At 47.0% G+C, this 24,800-nt stretch overlaps 1 protein-coding gene across 7 annotated transcripts in view; it reads right to left on the bottom strand.

The window, feature by feature from the left end:
* Positions 1–6,168: 6,168 nt before the first annotated feature.
* Positions 6,169–24,800, bottom strand: part of LOC135910206 (uncharacterized) — a 170,427-nt gene continuing 151,795 nt past the window's right edge. For 6 of the 7 annotated variants that reach the window (XR_010566941.1, XR_011509216.1, XR_011509217.1 and 3 more), the window contains 2 exons: positions 15,951–16,004; positions 6,169–6,349 (listed from right to left, as the gene is read on the bottom strand). Coding sequence is in view for 3 of the 7 variants with exons in the window: in XM_070528132.1 (XP_070384233.1) it covers positions 6,299–6,349; positions 15,951–16,004 (105 nt within the window). In the remaining 4 variants the exon portion in view is untranslated. The remainder of the gene's footprint in view (positions 6,350–15,950; positions 16,005–24,800) is intronic. The other variant, XM_070528133.1, reaches the window with a different exon arrangement.

Below are 24,800 nucleotides of genomic sequence, written 5' to 3'. Positions count from 1 at the left end.
GTGTGCTGCCTTTGACTTTTAGGAACCCCTTGTCAAAGTGTTGTTTTTACTATCCCAACTAAACTGCTATTGTTTTTCTTATCAATAGACTAAGCAGTTCTGCGGAAAGATTTTGTTGCCTCTTCACTACAACCGTTTTTATTCTTGCATGTTCTTTACATAAAATACAGCTATGAGGACCTCCATATGGTTTTCTCCCAAAACGCCCAGTGTGCTATATAAAGTATACCATTGTAGCGTAATAAAGAATCAAGAGCACATCATGAACCTTTCAGAATGCTAACCTTAAAAAATTAGGCAAAGGTCATCTCATCATCATTGTCTACGCTAATGCGCTTAGCATTGAAAAAAAAAAGATATTGCCGCCACCGATACGCTCGCTATATGAGGCGTGTACTTCAGTGAGACTCATCTGCGGCGCCTCCTGTGCGACTGTCACCTCCTCGGCTCCTTTGGTACCTCCTCGACGTATGCGCCACCGAGCGCTTACATGCCGAGAAAAGCATCTTGCATAAACCGGGCTTTTCTCTCGCGCATCTTTCTGCACACGCTGACCGATTTCGTGGCGCTGCATAAGCTAGCGCGTCACCTCCCATACTTTTGTAGGTATCTTTGTTTGTATGCTTGGTTGTAGCCATCTCAAACTCTTTGACGTTAACTTTGTTAACTGCGTAGTCTCTAGGGTAATGGGAGGAGTATCCAACTACTGTGCTTAGGGGACCGAGTTTAAAGCTAACGGTCGGACCAACTTGGATCGGTGGGTATCTGCCGCTCTTTACTGAACCATGTGGTCACCAGCTTGGGTTGTGGGTACATTCCACAGAATACTAGCCGCTCCTCCTTAAAAGTTTACGAGGCCAACTTGAGACACGGGTGACGCGCAAAATTCGTTCCGTGTCGCTACGCTGTCCTCCGCGCGAGGTGGAAGAGCGTGAGATAAGCCCGGCTATAATAAACGCTTGATACGTGACGCCTTTCGGTGGTGGTGCGTCACTGTCTCTCTTCTAATCCCATAATTATCGACAGTCATCCTTGCATGGTTTCTGCCTGGATTTTAGAAGTTATCTAGGTGAATGTTGATTTTTAGCGAGGTGCTTTCTGATGTGTGCACTTATTTTCAAACTCTAGATTAAAATTGTCTATATAGTGCATCGGTTGATTATGCATGCACAAACGAAGTGTGTACGACGACGAAAAAGGTTCCTACATGTAGTGATGTGCGCCGGGTATCATCTGCAACATAAAGATGGAAATGCTGCTGCCGGCTGTGTGTCACCACACTGAGTCAGAACATATACTCGTATGCAACATTATTTTAAAATTTCCAGAGCTGCGGTGTCAGAGCCGTGGTTTCCCACACATGGAAGGATTGAGGTTGTGAATATAACCGTTTTCTCAAATGAATGCAGCCAAAGTGAGAAAACTATAGAAAGTAACACCGAACTTCATTCAGTTAGCGATCGCAGTTAGCTGATGGCCGATAACCCTTCTAGTCGGGCTTTCTTTATTTCGCAGAAATGATAGAGTATATTTCCCCTTTAATAACCTACCTGATTTATAGGGCACCGACTCAACAAGTTTCGAGGATTTGGGGGAATGAGCGATCCCAGTATTTAAAGCAGGCTAGTTAATTATTTTACAGTCCTGTTCTCTGTTAAAAAAAGAAATAACAGAAATCCAGCCAGGCTACGCGTTTTATGCACATTGAAAGCCTGAAGTGCGCAATACAAGCCTCTGGGGTCGAAGGAGCACTGCCGCTGGTAAACAGAGCGATAACCTACTCGTATCTGAAGATAATTAAGCTTTAGACATCAACAATACCTGGTAAGTGAGTGCGCTGTCAAAGAGTAGTCCTTCAATTTTGCCGAATTTCTTTCTTTGTCCTGAAACAGGAGCGCCCTCCACTAACATGGCTTTAAAGGCTCTCATCGGTCATATTAAGATATTTGTCAAGAAGTTTGCATCTAGGCTTTGCGGATTATCTGACATAATAGGAGCTGGCTAATTAAGCTTACCTTAAGAAATATTTGCGCCAAACGAAACAAAAGAGGCTGTTGGTGCATATAACACAGTAGGCGCTGTCTTGCCAAAACCCTCCATTGGATATATAATTTGTAACTTTAAAGTTCAGACCGCAGGACTATGTTCGCAAATCAACGCACACATTTTAGAGCACAGCTCTTCGGCGCCCGTTCCTGCGTTTCGCGTCGCCGTCGGCCTCGCCGTACCCAAGGTCACGCGCTGCTCTAGCTTTGCCCGCTCCTGCTGAAATCTCTCGCGCAGGGCGCGGGACTTGCTCTCTCTTTGTCCTCCAAAGCCAGATCACGTGTTCTCGCCTATCCTCTCGGCCGCTTCCTCGGCGCAGTGCCGTTGCGGTGACTCTACCGTCCGCTACCCGCTACCGGCCGCTACCGTCCAGTCCACCCTAGCCGTCCCTTCTGCAGCTGTCGTGGCACTGCCGCGTTGCTAGTGGTGGGCGCTCGTCGCCGCCTTGCTCGTGATCCACGGCTGTCCTCTCCTACGTCTCCGCATCGCGTGGCTGTACGGTTACCATCCGTGTCTCTCGCTTCACCGCTTGCGGGGCGCGTTCCTCATTGGCGTTCGTCGCCCCTGACAGTGCTTGCGCCTGGCTGTTCTTCTCCAGCTTCCACCCTTGCCGTATACGACCCCTTACATGGCGCAGTGCCGTTGCCGTGACTCGAAAGACAGTTGTAGCGTTTCGACCCCTTATTTCGCACCCCAACCTTGTGCGGCCACATTGAGGCCTGTTTGTGAGTGAAGGAGGGTGTGACCTCTACTCAATACCCTTGTTCTCCACCCGTTTCCTCAGCTATCCTCTGAAGAAACATTAAAAAATTAATGTCCTCCCCTCTCTCCGCGGCGGTGGCCCACTACAATATGGCGCGTCGTCGGAGCGCCGGCTCGATAGCGGCGGATTGCGGTCTGTGCTGCCCAATACGAAACGCAGAACCGCCTCCGTTCGGCACTGCGTGTTCTGTATGCAGTTGCCTGTAGTTGAAATAAGGCTGCACCTGCGCTCAAAGACCGCATTACCAAGAAGCGTAATCGCCGGCCGTGTTTTTATCAAATGCGTTGTATTTAAAGCATATCTCTATGTATTGCTCTTGCTTTCACTACGAACAAGCTCACTGGGACGAGTTGGCCGAGGGGAGGGTCACATGTTGGGCACTCTTTGTGACAGAAAAAAGTGAAGGAGATGGCTTCGCTGACAGATGGCTTGCCAAGGCCCTCAGCCAAACGTAATACTCCCTCCCGCTTCTATTCTGTCTTTGTGGAGATATAGGAGCTGCTCTGTAGTGGCCGTCTTCTTTACTTTTTTGTCGTTTTTGCAGGCATGTTGTAAGTGCGTTGACAATGCGTCTTCGACAGCCTAAGCCCAGAATGCTTAGCGAAGATGAACACAGAGATGATAATTGCCTAGGAGGATTGCTTCACAAAAATATATGTACTTACTTTGTTCTATAGATCCGCAGGAAATTTCGCTGATAGGTTCGTGGTTGTGCTGTCCATATGTACAATATTGTGAAGAGCCATTGCATTGAAGGTCAACAGCAGCAAATATAAAGCAATAAATCCTGGGTAGGAGGTAATGACCGTGTACTGGCCCATGTAAGTGAGTGAGTGAGTGAAAACTTTTGAGTCTTTCAAGTGTTTCGTGGTTACGAGGTCTCCGTCATCTTCATCTTCTTGGCGCTGGCGACTTGAGACTTCTCTTCAGCAAGGGTGGGCCCCTATTCCAAGGCTCCACTGAGTCGCGCTGCATCACTCGCGTGCTGCACTATGGCCCTTTGGGCCGTGAACTCGCTGCTGGTGAGCCGACTCTCCCATTGCTCCGCACTCGGGTGTTCGTGTTTGTGGAATGCTTTGTTGCGTTCGCACTCCCAGGCGACGTGGTAGAGTGTAGGTTTGGCACTGCACCAAGGGCGGGTGGCCCTCTATTGTGTCGGAAACATCTTATTGAGCACGTGTAAGTTGAGGAAGGAGTTTGTCTGTAGTCTGCGCCAGCTGGTCGCTTCCTCCTTTGAGAGGTCTTTGTGTTGTGGCGGATAGCTAATTCTAGTTCCTCTATGTAAGTTCAGGGTCTCTGCGTGTCCCCCCTCGCAAGCCCCTCGCAAGTGGCGTCTACGTTTACTATGTTGATCCAGGTTCATGTTTTTCTAACAGATACCTCACCGCTTGTTATGTTCTGTGATTAACATTCTTGCCGCTTTCCTTTGAATGAAAATTCACCGATAATATTTGTTCCTCTTAATAGCGGCAAGTTCATGCATGTTAGGCACGTCGGGCCTGTACCAACTCTCCCCAGCAAAGAGTGCAATGCGAGTGGTTAAACACAAAATTGCTTCTGTGATCTAAAGAACTTGACTAAATTTTGGCACCTATATTTAAATATGTGCAATTCATGCATACAACAAAGGGAAATGTATTGTATCTTTTCAGCTATCTCAAGTTGTAGACCATACAATTTTCTCACTAGCGACCTGTTGCTACTACTGTGAACTGTCTTCATGACATATTCAATATAGGATATGTACTATCGAGGTCAAAACTGCGTAGGACGCGAGAGCGTCGACCGAATTCTATCGCAGCGCCATCAGCCTGGTTGAGCCACACTATCCGTTAAAGAACAGCGGAAACTACGGATCACGTATGCACGCTCCGAATGCAAATGTTAGCGCGGCTCATCTCGGCAGATAGCGCAGGGATAAAATTCGGCTGACACTGGCGCGTCTCCGGTACATTCGTTCCCATCAGTAACTTCTCCAAACAATGAGTATGATCTGCAAAACGTATTACAAGCAACACCAGTACTTTAACGGTTCGACCGCTTAGCAGCGACTCAGAATACAGTCTTCCGTTTTCCGAATACGGGAAGCACTTCTATTGTAACGGTTGAACCACATCGTACAGATCCAGAATACAGAGCTATCCGCTTTCAAAAGACGAAAGCGCTCCTATATTGTATTACGGTCTCTATATTACGGCTGTCCGTTCTACAGAAAACACTTCTTTATCTACGGAAAAGTGTTCATTCAAGAAATAACACCAGATAGTGCCGTATTACAAGGGCAATTTTTGTGGCAATGCTGGCATACACAAACACATCTTACTCGATGAGTGCGGGCCCTCGCTGTCAAAACGCGGACGTGGGGAATAGCGGCTGCAGCAGCAAGCGAATTGACCTGCGTGCTGCCTCTCGCTTCAACGCGAACTAAGCGGCGACAACACAGCCTACACGAAGCTATGAGCCTTCGCAGGCCGAGACTCTTCACTCATTCTGCACTCACTGCTTTCGATATAGGGCCCGCATTACCACTCGGCTGACTACTTGTTCCCGATCACTTTCAAAATAATGGTCGTGCGGCTACATCATACGGAATGGAAGACTGCTTGTTAGATGAAATCCGGGAGCATAGCGCATGTGGCCACGGTTTTATTGCACTTGGGCATTATAGGAAACATCATGGCCACGACGATGGTGAAAATGCGCCTGGGGTGTCCTTATAATTCCTATCGCAATTCCAATATACATATTTAAGCATAATGACTATGCGATACTTAGAGCGAATTGAATATAGGGGCTCATTTGATTCTTTAAAGAAAAGTTTCGTTTAATTGCACGCCTCTGCTACCGAGGAAATTATTGAATACAAAGCGCATTTGTAATAGAAAGCCGCAAAAGCCTGCATACATGAGCTGAATAGGCATGCAATTCCCTAGCCCGCTAGGTACAGGTCTATGCTGCGGGGGCGTAAATAGTTGGAATGTAAGCGCGATTCAGTGCCAACCTCTATATTTCTTTGTGGGGAATTAAAGGGTGCCCGTCTAGTGGCGCATATGCTGCAGATTTCGCCGAGCTGTTTAGGAATATTACCATTCATTGTGAAGGGACATTTGTGAAGTATCGATCAGAAGTTTCCAGAATAGTGGGGAATTTTTTCGCTGGGTGGGCGTGTTCCTTCAGCTTTGCTGGGTTAACATTAAATGTCCGAATTCTACTGAAAATAAAGCACCACAGTTTCGTGAGCTCTGTGTACAGTCGCTGCGTTCATTAAAGAAAAATGCTGGAAAGATACTCCCGTCATTTCATTCCAAATCTCGCCCCCCTCCACCTCGCCCCCTCCAAGCACGAGGACACACACACAATTTAAGTAATCATAAGGATGACGTGCGGCCTTGAATTTGTTATTTAAAAGCAAAATCCTGGATTTCGCGGGTGAATAGGAGATCGTGCCGCGCTGTGTGCGAGGCTCGCCCTGGGGAAGCCTTTGTCCGGTTACTGGGGTAAGCTCTTGACGAATAGGTCCAGTCTGTAGACGATGAACAGCTGTAGAAAATGTAAGAAGAAATGTTACGGCCATGTCTACACACTTGCTGGAACGTTAATGGGATTCTTAGTTTCGTTTACAATTAAAAAAAAAATGTTAACCCTACAGCCACACCACGCAAGCTATATTGTGCACATTCTACAACCGCAGATGTTTTCCGTCATTTGGCTTCTTATTAATGAGCACGTAAGTGTTCGCGTTCTGCACGGCATTTTGCAGAGTAGTGAACGCTTTCCGACCCGGAAAGACGAAGAGATTTCCTAGCACGTGACACACGCAACCACGGAGGTCACTCATTGCAGAATCAATCTGCATATTGCTTTTTTTTTACACTATGATTCATTATGGCGCATTTTTATCGGACAAACTTCCCTGCTTTTGTTGCCGCATTACGCGGGGAAAACACTAAATATCCAAAATGCGATAGGAAATCGGCTGCACGTTGTAGAGAAAAGAGACCCATGAGAAACTTCAGCCTCTCAGACTTTCCGCTTGACGTTCTTTGTTGCTATGTGGCACACCCTACAGGCCGCATACTTGATGGTAACCTTTCTAGTTCTTTTCCTCCTTTGTGAATCGATGTTTTTTTCGGTACAAATACCTCAGCACTCTCCTAGGCCATGTACTTTCTTCAATGTTCCACAGTCGTTCCTCATACTCAATTTTTCTGTGAGCTTCCCTCACTTCGAAACGTCTCAAGCCCATATCACCCTGCACAGCTTCATTTGTAGCCTTTCCGTGAGCGCCCAATGTGAGGCGTCCGACTGACCGACCTACGTGAACCACCCAGATTTCTGAACCCCATACCCAGGCCTTCTATGTGGAGCTATAAAGTTACTGAACAAGTGGAATTTCTCTAGTGAAAATGCGTAGAAAAATCATAAAATACGACTAACACCCAAGCTACAGATATGATAGCGTAGGATTGTAATTTGAATATACGAGAAAAGAGAGTTATGTTACGCGAAAACTCAAACAACCCCCTTTTCCAGCGTTACTGCCTTATATTGACCGGCTACAGCGTCCAACATTTGCGCGCTGGTGCGTGAATATTTTGGAGGCCACCAATAATTTTTCTTTGCCAAGTTACCAGAGTTGTAAACTTGATAGTTTCATTTTCGGAAAAGTTGTGCTTTTTGGCAATTTTTAGTAAAAAATTGACCAACAAAAGAAAAAATAGGAAAGAAACAGTCAATAGAATTTGTTTTTGTTTTAAATTCAACAAACCTCGTCAAGTTTGGTACAGTGATTGCCGGCAACAGAGAATTCTACTTTTACGAGTATTTAGATAGGAGCACCCAAGCTAAAGCTTCCTTTTAAACGCGAAGCTTAGGCGTCCTCCAAATTTTTTCTGTCAGCTTTGAGGCGTAAGCGAGTTTTGAGGGTGCGCGCACAGGCCTCTGCGCCCTTTCGTGCGTGTGCTTTTCTAACTGTGTGTATCTGTGTATGCTTACGCATGTGCGGTGTATGTGCGGGTTCAAACAGGCATGTGCAGTGAGTGTGAGTGAGTGAGTGAGTAGGTGCGCCTTTGTATACGTGTTATTGCGTGCGCGTATGTCCTTGTGTGGGTGTGTCTGCACGGTTGCGTGTTGCGCGAGCATGCGTACGTGCAGGTCTATGGGCGTTCGTGTTTTTATGTGTACTTGCCCGTAAGTGTTTTCGATCATCTCCCTGTGTGTGTTTGTGTGTACCTTCATGAGCGTGTGGTTGTGAGTGCCTATGGTCGTGTGTTTGTAGTGTCAGTAGCTATGTGTATGTTTGTGTGCGTGTATGGATGTTTGAACACAAATACGCAGTGTTGCGTGCGTGTTTCTGTCCATGTGTGTGTCTGTGTGTGAGCGCGTTTGTCCAAGTCCATGTGTGTGCGCGCGTACAGATGCGTGTGGGTATTTGTTCGTGTACGTGTTTATGTGTTCGTGCTTGTATGCAGGCACCTGTATATTATCTGTGTGCGTGTGCGCGTATGTAGGTTATACATTCAGTTGAGCTGACATTAACATGCAAGAATCCTCTTCAAAATTGACACGATTGTTGCCAAGAAAAACGATCTATCCGTTCACGTGCGTTTAGATAATTTCTTCTCAATAAACCTTCCTTTTAAAGGCGCAAGCTTCGGTTGCAGCATTCTTAAGGAAATATATTAGGAAATCGAACACCGCTTTTGCCTCGTTCTGACCTATGAGTGCTTTTTCCCGGGCAAACGTGGATGGTTTTGCCAAAATGACGACGGATGTCATGCATGCTCTAAGGGCGGCGCGGTGGAGATATGAACAAATATGGTGCCGGCAGCGACCGTGTTTTCAATCTGAAAGACTGGCTTGGTATCGAGGAGCCTCAAAGCTCAGTGGCTGAGCCCGCACGCACGCTGTCACAACGCTGGCGTGATGGGGAGCGGCAGGATCGGGGAGGGAATTCCCAATCTTGCTCTCTCTCGTTGCAACGCACACGAGAAACGCTACCAGCCATCTTGGCTCGCCTAAATATTGCACCCACCTCAGTTTGAGTCTAAGACAGGGAGCACAGGACTACACTTATCCGTGCCATGCGCAGTGGCGGCCAGCCACGCTGGCCCCTCTACCCCTTGCTCGGGGAACAAGGCGGCGAAAATATACAGGTAACATTGCTTTTAGCTCACCCTCACACCCGTGAAATGCGAATTTAGGTAGCAATATTATTGGGCTTGGAATTTCGACGGAACCTCACAGTGACGTCGAAAATTCACCTGGAGTGTTTCTTTGCGATCACATAAGGCTAGCGCCCTAAAATATGGTTTTCAAGGTTTAGAACTAAGAATAGCCTTATGTAGGCTCGAGCGACGGAACCAGGCATGTAGGGATTATAAAGTCACTGCTCAGCGACTTCTTCACATAAAGTTTGCACCATCACAGGAATAAAGTGGTGTCTTGGCACGACTAAAATTCGATTTCGCCTATAATTCAGTCTGTATTTCATTCGCGTAGCATGTAATGTTCATAAAGCGCTAATGAATGTTACTTGTGTGTTTGGTTACGTCATTCGTGTAGCCTAGGGCCCATGCACCCTTAAAAGCACGCGCAAGACGCTTTCCACACCGTACTACGCCTGTGTCGCCGAGGCAGCGTACCCAATAATATATTTTTGTGTGTGTGTGTCTGAAACACTTATGGTATCGAACGTGGGGGCTGATTTCTAATTTTTTTCTTTGTGAGCGAACAAAAAATCGATGTGCTATGAGAAAAAGCTTGGTTATTGAAATCGTTACATGGTTGCCCGATTGTGTGTACCTGTTACCTTCGTTCAGGCAAAAAAAAGCAAACGCATTTTCGCCCAGAAATAACGCATTGACTGCGGTAGTAGATTAAGAGACAGCTTGAAGACATTCGATTACTGCGTGCACTAACAAGCGTATGATGTCAACGCGCAGGTGCAAACACGAACGCATCACACCCGACGCACGCGGACACTCGTTGTCAAAACGCCGGTGTGAACAACGCGACAGCAGCGGCGAACCAGGGAAGCTGGTGCAGTCTACCGCTTCAACGCAACAGCGGCGGCCAAGCGGAACATTGGCATGAGCCGTGTGCAGATCGTGGCTGTTGCGGTGGCTAAGTCAAGCGAACCCAACATTATCGGCGCTAAGGTGCACTTTAATAGTCGCACTCAATCTCGTTCGTAGAGTCTTTTTCCCTTAGCACTTTCATAAGGCGAGCACTTAGGCGAGCACTATTGATTACGCAGGAACGTTCAGTGAGTCACGCATAAACAGCCCCGAACGCCGTCTGCACGGAAGCTATGCAGGGGACACACCGTACTGCGACTGCCGAAACGCATCATGTGGACGCTTGTGTGTGGCCTGGCTCCTCTGCTGCTCTTCCCCCGCGGATATGCTGTCCCATAGCTGCACCACCATGAAGCTCGCCGGTGGCGCTTCTTTATATATATAATTAGAGAAGGTGTTCTGGATGTAGGTTACGGAGGTTCGATTCCTCTCGATAGCGGGTAATTTTAAAGAATCTTTTTGTTAATTCAGAATGAAACTCACCCAGCGACATGCACTTAGTGACCCAGGTTAGTATAAATACGCTGATTAAAAATCAGCACATATTGAATGTCATGCATCGAGTGAACAATGTCGGTCCGACGATTGGTCCCGAAGCGGGTTCCTTGAGCACAGCAGCTCAGGACTTTACCCATCAGCCCATGGAACCAACATTACCCAGTGGCCCAAGTTGGCTGGAAAAGTTGGATACTGAGGCCACCGGCTCCTTATGTGCGCACAAACCACCCAGAAATGTTAATCGTGTTAGCTATATCTCCCAAAGACGTTATTTGTGCAGGCGAGTGTACTGTGGACGCCAATGGTGTTCCCTGCAACGCAAGGTCTCTCCTTAAAGGAGACGCCATTGTATGGAATGTATAAGGCCTCGGTGTTATTTCTCTACGCAATAGCAGCCGTGTCGCTCAGTCACATGGTATGGTCCGCTGATTCGACAGGTGTTCGCGCTTACCGTCCAGACAATAAATGTTTTATGGTTGCAGCCGTTCTGCCCTAGTGTTAAGCAAGCAGGCTGTCCCACAAGGAGCTACGCAGCTATCACAGAATGCCATCTCTAGCACACTTGAGCTGCGAAATCGGTAGGGTAACTAAACTAACATTTAATTTCTTTTTCGAGATGTCCACTTCACCTCGCTTATTATGAGAAATTTCATCTGCCGTGGCGGCTGAGTAGTTACGCATTTGTGCTGCCGAGCATAAAATCACGGGTTAGGACGTGCTTTCCAACTGCAGAGACGCATCGCTCTATTTTGGGACCTTAAACGTCGCTAGTCAATGAATGTATCCAAGACTAACTCTTCCGACTGAAAGCAACAACTATATATGTAAATCTTGTATGCTGTTTGCTACCATAATGCGCGCTTGATGAGCATTCCGGAGTTTGTGCTAATGCTTGGTGAATTTTTCGGCTCGTGTGTGTGAAATTGCGCAGCGAGGCTATTTCGTTACAGGGCTTGGAAAACTCAGTGCCGCGCTATGGCACAAGGGTACTTCCTTTGAAAAGCGTGGCGGACTACCACGGTGTGGTAGTGATCGCGGGAAGCTTTTTGAGCAAGCAATGTTATTTTCTGGCGTAGATGTATCATATGATCCAAAGCTGCCTAATTTCGGCGCAGTCCTCAATAGCTGCACTTTGAGCATGAAACGCAGGAGACGGTAATTGCAAACGGGCGAGTTATCCCAAGAACTGGCCACACAACTGCAACCATTCAATGTCTCAAGCTGGGGAATGAATTTCGTGCTAAAATTTACAAAGGCAACACAAAAGCAGTACGCCTTCAGAGAGTTTAAAAACAAGCCTTATCATTGGCATTCTCCTGTGATTCCCTTCAGTCTGTATTTGCACTCGAATTCCTCAAAGCCCTTCATCTTCGACGGCTTTCATGGCGCATGCGCGGCTGCTTAGCTGGGTTACCGCATATTGTTTGTCTATGCTAGACTGCAGGCAATGCGAACGAAATCTGAAGAACGCTCTTTGTGATGGAAGATTCTCGTAATTGCGCGGCCGGCTGGTAGAATTTTTTACGAAGCCTTCGTACGTGCCGACGCTCAAATGGCTTACGCATGTGTATGAAGGCTTCCTACCCTTCTCATGGTTCTGACGCCTCTGGTGGCATTTTCTAGTTTTCGAGTAGGAATACAAAATATTGACGTTCTGTGAAAGTACCTAATATTTATATTTATATTATACATTAGGCCGAAGATGAGGATATGTCCAAGTCTTTGATGCGTGCAGCTGATAGAGATGTGAAGACGAAGTAAACAACGCGTCACCAACGTATACATCCTAGAATAAAAAAAGTCAACTTCGGATTCTCTCAGCTGAGCGCTCGCAGCAACGAATTACATTTGAAAAACTTTTTGCTGATGGAACTACACGAAAACTATTATATCGCCCACACAATGCGTCATACGAAAAAAGGTTTTCGATGCAAAAACATAAGTTTGCGCCAAGATTGTGACATCCTTAAACGCCCCAAAGACGATGCCTACGTACATCGAAACCACCAAGACGACGCAGCGCAAAGCCCCAAGGTGGCGAAGGCCGCGACCAGGATAGTGTCTACGGGCTTGATGTGTTGCTTCAGGAATAAATAAGATATGCAACCCAACGCACATATTAGAATAATTCTGAAGTGAAGATTTAGTGAAGCATTTCAATCGACGCCCGCAAACTAAATTACAGGTATACAGTTGTTTTTATCGCCATCCTATGCAACTTACGTATAGTCATGCATGGATTATGCTCCGGTAACGCAGATGTCAGAAGGTTGTTCCATAATGGCACGCAATCAATTTATTTTTGCGCGCTGCAATGCTCACAAGCTATGCCAAAAGCCAGTTTGCGAATGCACACTCGAGACATTGGTGTCCTTAAGGGGCGAGTGCGCAGGCATAGATTGACATTTAATGAGGTAAAACAGCCGAGATGACGTGTAGGAAGCGATATATTGATTGAATGAGCGTATAGTCGTTTTTGGCTTTTTCCGCCTCTTGGGTGTCTATAGTTGGCGATTGAACCTTCATTGCCGAAATGAAAAGAATGCATCGTATCGAGAATTCGTGTCGAAGGTGCGCCTGTCGCCGAAATCCGGCAGTAAATATATTAAATGAGAAAACGTAAATTTTGTATTCCTTGTGGGGGCTGTACTTAATATTTGCGCCGGGAAAAAACCATTTTGTTAATCTTTATTCAGCATCATGGCTACTAGGAATGTTGCGAGGAGTGGCAATGGATGAGAATGTCAGAGAAAAGCTTCGCTCCGTTGGAGAGACGCCATCGTAAGTACGTCTAGAGTTAGCTCCGGTGTCGTGTAAAGATGCTGTGAAGGAATGCTCGGGGGGAAGGGGGGGGGCTTTAAGTCGAGCCAGTTATAATACTTTAATGAGGCGGCCGCCTTGTTACATGGCGGAGTTTTACGGGCCAAAAACCACGATATTGTCATATCCCTGTGAACAAGTGCCATTCACTTAGTTTGTGTAAATTGTTGCTCGGCGCAAGGAAAATAGGATTTGTTGTTCACTGGTAAAGACGACAGCGAAGGCGTTCAAACAACAACATATAAATATCTACACCGTCAGCAGTGGCCATTCTTTATGGGGCGCTATGCTGGTCGCATTCAATGCGACTTTGGTCATTTTATACCCATGTTTCAAGCAGAATAATGAGAAATTACTCGAGCTCTTCAAAAACTTCCCGTGAATTCTTCGACATCTGTAAGGACCCTCGCAAGGGGGTTGACAGTATAGTTAAATAAATCTCTAATAGTGACCGATTCGTTCTCGCTAAGCAGGCCACTCTCCTCATCCAGAGACAGGACTGCTTTGAATGAACTACAATAGTTAATCTCTTCGACCTTAAGTCTGAAGTGCTTGAAATGGGCGCCAGGTCACCATGGTTTGTTTTTAGATAAAAAAAACATAGGCGCAAAACTTGCACGGATATCAATAGATGGACCAATCACGTATGTTCTGCCGACTTATGCCTATATCGCCGTGTCTAGATTTAGGAAATTATCTCTCTTTAAATACTCGGCAAAACGTTCATTCTAAGTGAAATACATAAACCGTATGGTGTACATTTGACACTTTCGATCCACGCCCGCATTCAAAATCTTTCTCACAGATTCACATTGCCGTATTGCACCAAACAGTTTTTACCTACACATCTCTAGTCTGGCTCTGCTCCCATTATGTCATTGTTGCAAAGAACCTGAAAACATTGAATATTTTTACTAACCTGGCCACAGATTCGCAATCCAGGAAAAGAAATACTTTGAACTTCCGAAAATTAGGCGTAGCTGTGAACACTGAATACATTCGCTCCTTTGGGATATTTACATTGGGCTTTAGACACACAAACGCCTGCATGGCCGTGTGCGAGCTCCTTAGTGGCACAAACAGAATACCTGGTTAACTTACTGATTGATTAATGATTATTTTACAACCTGGCCACTAACGATTTCTTAATTTTTTTCAGATTTCCAAACAAATTGATTAATATTTATTACCGCCTAGCGTCCTCTGCTCTCAAAAGAACACGTTTTCCTATAAACATTTTCCATTTAACCGCCGCCTTCTTGGTCAGGGCCCGGTAGTGGGAACGCGCCATGGTAAAGAAAGCACGCGAGCACACGTCGGCCCTTTGTTCCATGGGGTGTTGTCGCTGACCATGCGATCACCAGGCAAGCCTCAAAGCCCTATAGGTACTCCGCATTACTTTGACCAACAGTAGGGGGTTAATCACCGCGCACGGTTGTTTTTGCATTTCGTTCCTGATCACAAGGCTGCTGCCACGTCCAGGAATCGAACCCCTGACTTCGCTTTGAGCTGCGTAAGGCCACAGCCGCGTATGCACCCCACTGGGTTGGAAGCAGCTTTAATATAGTTCTTTTATTGCGGCTCACAAGCTGAGAGAAATGTGTGAGATCACAAGGGAAGCGCGGAAAAGAAGAGAAATGTGTACACTCATTGCAGCCTACTCGTGATTACACATGGGGAATCAACTTGGAGGTTAGCACGGTCATTCTAGCGATCGAGCCGATCAGCCATGTTGCCGCTGTCGCACTTGACATAAAAAGAAATGTAGCTGAGCAGGCCATGCAATGCGCGGCGCGGATAACCGGGCGCCACTAGATTTACAAAATGGGTGTCAAAAAAAAGGGAAGCGTAGTGCAATAAATATGACAGAAAATTATGTGCGATGACGAAATTAAACGAAAATTGGGAGCGCACGTTGCAATCAGCAGTAGGAAGACATGGGTAAAAGGAAATCGCTTTAGAGGCCTTGGTGACGCACTGGACGTCAAAATAGGCTGACGATGATGATAGTTATGAATCTTCTGATGCACCCGCCATGGTGGGTCACTCGATAGTCCGTTACGCTGCTGAGCCCGACGCGGCGGATTCAATTCTCCCCGAAAAAAAAAAACATTTTATCAGAAACAAGTTTCTCATCGTACAATTTTCGTAAGGTCCCGCCATTGACGACCACGTTTCGGCGTGGGCGCAGTACGCAAGAGCGACTTGCATGCCGTGCTTTGGGCGAATATGTTGCAGCTCTCCGGATGCTCGAAGTTACTCAGGACTCCTGCACTACGGTGTTCCACATAAAACATGGCGTACGCGTTTGTGACACCCAATTTATTGAACTCCGCTTATGGCTCCCGCAAACACGCGCACGCACAAACACACCAGCAAGTACGCACGCATGCACAAAGACACACACGCACGCGCAAAGGCACGCCAACAAGAAGATCACGCCTGGGGAAAAATACCTCATTTGGAAGTAACGACTTTGTGTTTACCGGACTTTGTCCCTACTCCTTTCTTTCTGTGCTAGAATTGCTGATAATTATGGCTGATAAATGCTGATTAAATCGCTAAAGTGCACGGGGCAGTAAGGATTCACACGTATCATTTATGGAAGCTATTCGATTACCGAATTTGTTTTTATTTCTGAATTAGTCAATTCGACATTGACGTTCGAGATTTTAGCGGCAAATGTCTCGTATGTCATAAAATAACTTACATAGGCTTTTGTAAGAGTTCCTATGGTTACTCACCTCAAGGAAAAAGCACATGATCTCTTTCCCTACAGCATATACCAGGAATTGGACCTGGAAATCAAAACAAAATAATAGAGGGCATTCATGAGTGTAATAAGCCCTATTTTGTGTAACCCAAGCTCGGTACGCAGCCTATGGTATGCTTCCCACTTTTTTTTACGTGAACCTAGAATGCGAATGTTGACGCACCTAATTGATTTTTTATGACAGTCTTCAACCGTTTGAGCACCATCACAATGTTGTCGGTCGGCGCTAACTGCGCCTGGATATATTCGAAGCTTCTGGAATGTTGGCGCCGATTCTGCAGTGCGATTGACTTCTCCAATGAGAATGCGCTGCCGAGACGAATAGTGGCGGCGCATAGGCAGCGAGGCAATAAAAAATTATTGAGGAGGGATTTCTCGCCGCCTCCGTTTTCGCCGATCTAACGCAATTATTTGATAGCATTAATCATAATATCTTATTTTCTAAGCTCGATGCAATTGGCATTTGTGGTCCCGCCCTTTCGCTACTTAAAAGCAGCTTATATAACCGCGTTCAAGTTGTTTCTGTTTGCAGCGATTATTCTCGACAGTGAACTATTAACATCGGTGTGCCTGAGGGCTCAATCCTGGGGCCACTTCTGTTTTAGTTTATATCAAGGATTTACCTAATTGTCTTTCTTCGACAAAATGCATTCTGTACGCTTATGATACCGCAATATTCACTTTTGATAAGGATATCTCATCTCTCGTTAATAAACTAAGTGCTCACTTAGAAAACATTCTAAAGTGGTGCAATGTTAACATGTTATCCACTAATGCAACTAAGACTAAATTCGTTGTATTTTCTTCATATCAGCGAAACATGCTTCCATTCCTCCTACTAGTCTTGGTCCCCACTGCATTTATCCAAGTTCCTTTTCAACTTGATTGTAATCTGCAATATCCCAATCATATTGCTCACATGGAAAAGAAAATAACTTACGCTATACGCATCTTAATTAAAGCGCGTTCTTACTTCACACGTACCACATTGCTCTCACCTTACCACTCTCTCGTCCACTCTCACATTACTTATGGTATAATATGTTGGGTAAACACCTAAAATACTTATATTGCATCTTTACAGACAGTTCAGAACCGAGCCATCAGAATAACTACGTGTAGTTTACTCTTTTATAATGCCACTACCTTACTACATGAGAATAACAACCTTACTATTTCTAGTCTCACTAAATACAACCTATGTATTTTTTTCTACAGATTTCTACATAATGAGCTACCATCGATAACATTTTCACCAACTAACCTGACAACTAATCGTACCACCATATTCGGGTTGAATAACAATTTTCTTTTACCACGAATCCGCACGTACTACGGTAAACGAATTCGTAGAATTCACTTCCATATCAGTATCCTCTCATTATGAAAAATACTAGATATTTACACCAAATCAAAAGGGAACTCAAAATGCATTTATTATTGAAAAAACTAATGAGAAAATTTACTTTAACCGTTTTCATGTCCGTTCTTTTTTGTTTTTCTTGCTATTTTTTGTGTTATTGTACATAAACTACTGGTATTTTCTTCACATATATTTCTTTATGTTACCGTGAGATAACATAAATATTGTTTTTATTTCTAATAAATTCTGTATTTTGCTCTGTTAACGTTCATTTCATGTTGCTTGTACAATACCTTGTTATATGGTACTGTTACTTTGAGTCAATGTCAATTATCATAACTATTTTTTTACAGGAGGTCCCGATACAGTCTTTCATTATGGGAGCTCCTCCTGCACACTAAATACTTGTAATTTGACCCAACTTCTAACGATAAATTCTGATGCTGATTCTGAATGTGCGAGGGAACATCTGCGGATAGTATACATTTGGGTTTCCACCATGATGGGAAGGATAGTTATCCGGGCTAGCGCAGGATGTCATTTAATGCCTTGTGGGCCACACTCGCGTTGCCACATGCCGCTGAGCTGACCACTGTGGTTCTCGGAGATACAGATAGCACGTGGGCCCTTATGCATTGCCCTAAGGGCATAAGCGTGGCTTCCCGAAAGGGGATACGTGGAATGTCCTGGCAAGCTCCCACACAAGCACACCGAAGGGGGTTATTATACACAGCGAAAGTAATGATGAGGAGACGAACTGCAGGAGCTCGTTAGCTTTTTTCGGGTCCCTTGCCGCTCTTGCTTCTGTCAAATCAAGCAACACAAAAAAAGAAGTCAGCTGACATGTTATCTCACTCGGTCATCTAGCACGGCCGAATTGGCCTCAGTAATGTGCTAGTGTATTCGGACAAACGAGCGGGTCAACTTAGATGTCGCAGCTACTCTTACCCGAAGTATGTTCATTCACTCAAGTAATGGGACTGCCATTGACTACATGGATTTAGGTGACTGACATAACTAATAACGATGGTACTGCTGCACATGGGTATGTAAGAAAGATAACTAGCCATGTGAGGACTCCACACATTGCATAAATACCCTACTTGACTCAGGATATAAATTTCCTGCATTCGACTTTTACAATTAGTGTGAAATACAGACCAATGATTGGAACGTCCACGAAGCGTCCTAGTTCACCGGTGACATACGGTCGATTTACCTATATATTGATTTTCACGCTCTGATGTCTTTCTTACATCCGGAACTATTGCGGAGACACAGTACGGGCACAGCGACATCAGCTGTACGTCCTCATGTCGAATTTCAGTGAATAAATGCTAGAAAAGTATCACAAAAAGTCAGAAGCACCCACTGGGGCATGTAAACAACAATTATTGCCTTCCCCTGTCTATGCCTCAGAATGGCTGCCAAAAAAGCGTCGATGCTTGATTGCAGCACAGCTTTGTAGGTTTATGCAAGTCCCCTATAAATATCTGGAGCAGTTGTCCCATAACTCAAATTTAAACGAACGACTTTCTCAGCACTATCCTTGTGCTTGATTGCTGTTTGCTTTTCCAGCAAGGAATTCCCCCCGTAGGCAGTTCAACATATAACTACCGTTTTTATCACCTCCATTTTACCGTCAGAGCAATATAATATCTCGTATAAGTGTTTAATAACTGCTTACTGGGCACCGCCTTCAAGACAAAACTCTAAACAACACTATCATCGCCATAAATAAAGAGCTAACCGCCTGCTAAAAAATTGGAGGACGCTTAAGCTTCGCCTTCAAGAGTGGAACGCGATAGCGTTCCCGTCGACCCGCCAATGGGTGTAAGACAATGGGCTACAGGGCAGCCATCACTTACGAGGCGCCCCGCATCAGACGCGGTGAGCGTCGAGCCATATGGTCGAGCAACGCGGCGTTCGGCGCAGCAATGAAACGTGCGCCTGAGCAAGCGGAGCGAACCAAAGAACTCGGTATCCCGGAGGGGGAAATGATGCACGCCAGCCAAACGCCGTGATCGGCACGGGCAGAGAGATAGAGAGATAGTGATCTGAAGAAAGGAAGGACGCTTGATTCTGCGGAGGGAGCGAGGCGAAGCGTTGTCAGGGGAGAGAGTCCGAACCGCGACAGCTCCAATGCGCGCGTGGCGCGCCATCTGTCGGGGCAGCGCCGTACATGGAGAGGAGGGGCTCTTCTGTGTTTGCCGCAAGATGGCTCTCCGTGTGCGGAAAGCGCAGAAGAAATGCAGCGAAACGCACTTCGCTACTCGTGTAATTGCGACTTCTGTAAGTTACATGTTCATAATTACCTATATACACCACAGTATAACTTTCCACGGCTCGTTTCGAAGACAACACCGCATTCACTAGAGGCGCGTTTGTACCTTTTGGAAGCATCGAAATCGTGGCTGAGTGGTAGCGTCTCCGTCTCACACTCCGGAGACCCTGGTTCGATTCCCACCCAGACCATCTTGGAAGTTGCTTTTTATTTATGGAGTGCCTGCCGTGATTTATCGCTCACGGTCAACGCCGTGAAACGCTGACGCCGACGCCGACACCGACGCCGACGACACCGGCTTTTCTGCGACACGAGCTCCTTAACGCTATCGCGTTAAAAGACAGCCGGCGTAGTACGGACCCTTAGCCGAAAATGTAGGAAAGGAAGCGGCAAAGCCAAGAGCGATGGTTGCAGTTTCGTTCTCCGCATCTATGGTCGGACTTCTAGGTCCCAGGGAACCACTTGCATTCCATGAAAGTTCGTTGGACAGCCCGAAACCTGACTTGAGATGTTCCACATAATCTGAGCCTTTAACAACTGAAGCAATGATAAGAAACTGTGCTCCGACAACATTGCATGCGTAGATTGAATTGCATTGAATATATCTTTATTTCCAACAGATTTGGGGACACAGGGAAGAAAAACTGCAAGTGCAGCTTGAAAAAACACCCTGCCCCTTATGACCACAAGACATGGGCAGCAAGGAGCTGCCGCGTGTTTTTAACAATAGAAATAACACAGTTTTGCAAGAATGCATGAGAAGCACTAAGTGAAAAGTGGGTAGTTGCACGTAGTGAAGCTACAAAACGTTTCACACATGGCAGATAATATATATATATATATATATATATATATATATATATATATATATATATATATATATATATATATGTTGTTACGGTTCATGTTAAACCAGCTTTATTTAAGGGACGAGATTGATGGTGAAGTCAAGATGGCGTCCTGAGGTTGACACCAGCTCACGTCTTCTTCCTCTTCTCCTCGCCCGGCTCATGCCGTAGCAATCCCCGGTTGCCAGACGAAGCCCGCTGGGCAAGTCCAAATCACTCGGAAAGCGTAGGGTGAAACCGCTTAAGACGGGCAACATGTACTAACTGGGACCGGCTAGACCGACGACCAGCGGACGTCAAGCGTGCCACCACGTACGTCAAGTCACTCAAGCGATCTATAATGACGAATGGGCCTGTGTACTGGGGTAAAAAATTTTCGCATAAGCCACGTTTACGTTCCGTAGTCCACAACCACACAAAGTCTCCTTTAGCGTACAAGACAGACTGGTGTCGGCTGTCATAGCGCTCTTTCGATCGGCGTTGCGACGCCACAGTACGAAGGCGAGCGATACGCCGGGCTTCTTCGGCAAGACAAAGCGTCTTGGCAACAGAGTACTCGCTTTGAAAGTCAAACGGTAGTATAGTATCAATGCAGCTTGGCGGTGAACGTGCGTAAAGGAGATAAAAAGGACTGGAATCGGTCGTTTGATGCTTTGCAGTATTATAAGCATAGGTGATGAAGGGGAGCACGTCATCCCAGTCCTTGTGATCGGAAGATACGTACATGTCCAGCATGTTAGTTAGAGATCTGTTCGTACGTTCTACAAGCCCATTTCTCTGAGGGTGATAAGGCGTTGAATGACGGAACTGTGAACTGCAGAGACTAAGCTGTTCTTCTACGGCGTCCGCAACAAATTGACGATTGACGATTGCGATGATGACACGGGGGGGGACCATGTCGAAGACTAATGAATCGAAGCAAAAACGTTGCAACGGACGCAGCTGTTGAAGATGGTACGGCCGCCGTTTCCGCGTAACGGGTCAGATGGTCGACACATACGATCACCCATCGGTTGTCGTTAGATGATCGGGGAAATGGGCCCAGAAGATCGATACCCACTTGTTCAAATGGCAGGCGAGGGGGCGGCAGAGGTTGGAGAAGACCTGGTGGAGCGGTCGTAGGGCGCTTGTAGCGTTGACATTGTTCGCAACTGGCGACGTAGTATTTGACTGTGTCCCGCATTTTGGGCCAGTAAAAACGCTCCTATGTCCGGTTCAAAGTTCTGATGAATCCTAGATGGCCAGAGGCCACATCGTCGTGCATGGCTCTCAGTATGCCCGTTCGCAGACTCTGCGGCACCACCAGATGGAAGCGTGCGCCTTTAGCTGAATAACTGGTCTTCTAAAGCAGGCCGTCGCGGACACAAAATCGACCGGTGGCTCCAGGACGCGATGCGGCTACAAATAGACGTTCCAAACAAATATCATTTTCCTGCTGTGCTTTGAAAGTCGTCGAGTCTAGGAATGTAGAAGAAATGGGAGCAAAACAGTCATCAAAACTGTATGTGTCACACTCCGTTGTCGTCAGAGGAAGGCGGGAGAGACAGTCCGCATCTGCGTGGCGACGCGCGGACTTGTAGGAAATAACGAAGTCGTACTCCTGCAGTCGAAAAGCCCAACGTGCCAGTCGTCCACTCGGGTCACAGAGATTTACCAACCAGCATAACGCGTGGTGGTCAGTAACGATAGTGAACGGGCGCCCGTAGATATAGGGCCGAAATTTGTGGACAGCGAAAACAGCTGCCAAGCATTCTTGCTCGGTCACAGTGTAATTGCGTTCCGCCTTAGTCAAAGAGCGACTAGCATAAGCCACAACGTGTTCAGCTCCGTCATGGCGTTGCACTAGTACAGCACCGATGCCGATGCCACTGGCATCAGCGTGCTATTACGTTTCGCCTACGACGCGCGGTATAGCCGGCGCGGATGCAACGGGCGCCGATTTCGTTCAAAGCGGCGGACATTTTGGCCCGTTCGGAGCTGCCGCAAAGCCTCCCCGCCAAGCGCGTCCAGGCATGTTTCAGTGCCACGTGTCTTCGTGTGCGCGTGTGTGTGTGTGTGTGTGCCCACGCTTGTCAAAGCGCGGCAGCCGGGGAGAGGAGCTCCCCAAGTGTGAAGCGAGGAGGTCTGATCGGCGCCGGCCCGGCGGATGAGCCACTACACTCATCTCAACATGTCTCTCAGCTTGTCCGTGCCTCGCCGTCACGCAGCCTCATCCCGTGACCTTCCCTCTTGCCCTCGACTGCGAGAGTATAAAAGCAGCTGCCCCGGTCGCCAAGAGAGAGGCTCCGATTTCTTCTGTTGAGTAACGTGCTCTCCCGTCTCTCCACTTCGGTCGACCTGACCGGCCGCTCTTTTGCGATGCTCGAATAAACAAGTTGTTCTGTTAGCAGTCGACTCATGCTTTGCTCGGACCTTCGGATGCTTCCAGTTGTGCCCCAGGCCACCAGGCCAACGCTACCCTTGGGTCTTGCGACCCAGTTGCAACAACTCGTGCCAGCGGTGCGATTGAAACAACGGGCGTCAGCACGGAGGTTCCAATAGCTGGTTGCCAGCGGTGAGATCGCGACAACGGAGGCCAGCAGCGAAGATATGCGGTTGACTGTATGCTGAGCAGCACAACGACCATCCGGGAGCAGTGGAACGAGCCCTGTGTGATGACTGGTTGCCTGCAGTGGAACGACTGCGCTGAATTCTTGGCTGCGAGGTTTGGTGAGTGCGGGACTTTCTTCTTCTGAGTTTTGCCAGGCTTTTGTTAGTGTCAGAAACAGAGCTGGTAATTGTGGTTGTCGTTGCTGCCGGGTTAGTTTGCGGCAAGACAATAGTAGGCAGTAGAGAAAGCAGCATTCAGAGCAGCCATGGATTTGAAGTCGTTGCACAAACCGATATTGCTGGAGCTTGCAAGAGAGTTGGGTCTGGATGTCTCAGACAAACTCAGAAAACCAGAACTGCTAAGGACTATTCTTGAGTTAGAAGCTGAGGATGACGAGCTGACGGAATGCCTTGAGACCAGTGAGGAGAGGGCAAAAAGACAGGAGCGCGAACTTAAAAAACAGAAAGAGAGATAGGAGCGCGAGCTTAAAGAACAGAAAGAGAAAGATGAGCGTGAACGAAAAGAACAGAAAGAAAAAGAAGAGCGTGAACAAAAAGAACAGAAAGAAAAAGAAGAGCGCGAACGAAAAGAGCAGAAAGAAAAAGAAGAGCGTGACCACGCTTTCGAAATGAAGCGTCTCGAGGTAGAGATGGAACGCGCTCGTAATGGAAGTCAGGCACACGGTGCAGGAGAACGAGTATTGTTCAAAATGACTGACCTAATGCGGCCGTTTAAGCTTGGAGAGGACATTGGTTTGTTCCTGGTTAACTTTGAGCGAACGCGCGAGAAGGAGGGGTCCTCTCGCGAAACGTGGCCACAGCGCTTGCTCACTTTGTTACCCGGCGAGCCGGCCGACGTAGTCGCTCGCTTGAAGAGAGAGGAGGCAGAGGATTTCGACAAAATGAAATCGAGTCTGCTAAAAAAGTACAGGCTGTCAGTGGTGGCGTTCCATCGGAAGTTTCGGGAAAATGAGAAAGGCAGAAGTGAGTCATATACAGAGTTTGCCTACAGGCTAATGTCAAACATGCAGGAGTGGCTCAAAGAAGAGAAAGCGTTTGGTGACCACGAGAAAGTTCTGCAGTGTTTCGGGCTAGAACAGTTTTATAGTCGGTTACCTGCGAACGTGCGGTACTGGGTCTCGGATAGGCCAGACGTTAGTACGGTGGCTAGAGCCGCTGAGCTAGCCGAAGAGTTTGTGACGCGTCGGGCTCGAGGAGCTAAGGACGGTCAAAAGGGTGAATTTGGCTCCATGTTTGAGAGGCCGAAGTTCACGCCCATGAGAGCAAAGGGGAACACACCTAGTGCGGATGCGAGTGAAAGCAGTCCGACCGAACCTAAGGAGACGGCGGCAGCCGAAGCCGAACGCAGAAAGCGGTTCGAGACGAGGCAAGCGCGCCTGTGTTATACGTGCCAGAAGCCGGGGCACTTTTCGGCGCAGAGTCCAGAAACCAAAAACAAAAGTTGTGTTTTTGTCAGTATGCAGCACTCACGAGAACATGAAGCTTCTCGAGCCTTACATGTGAGACCACCTCGTGAACGGGAAAGAGTGCCGAGTGCTTCGCGATTCCGCAGCTACAATGGATGTAGTTCACCCCTCTTACGTAGAACCCGATATGTTCACGGGCGAGTGCGCATTGATAAAGCAAGCCGTGGAAGCTCATAGCATGTGTCTGCCCGTAGCAAAAGTATTTATTGAAGGACCTTTTGGAGCGCTTGAGACGGAGGCCGCAGTGTCA

Source organism: Dermacentor albipictus, chromosome 10, assembly GCF_038994185.2.
Source record: "Dermacentor albipictus isolate Rhodes 1998 colony chromosome 10, USDA_Dalb.pri_finalv2, whole genome shotgun sequence".
Taxonomy (NCBI): Eukaryota; Metazoa; Arthropoda; class Arachnida; order Ixodida; family Ixodidae; genus Dermacentor; species Dermacentor albipictus.
The sequence above is the reverse complement of the archived record's forward strand: the minus strand, read 5'-3'. Positions and strand labels throughout refer to the sequence as shown.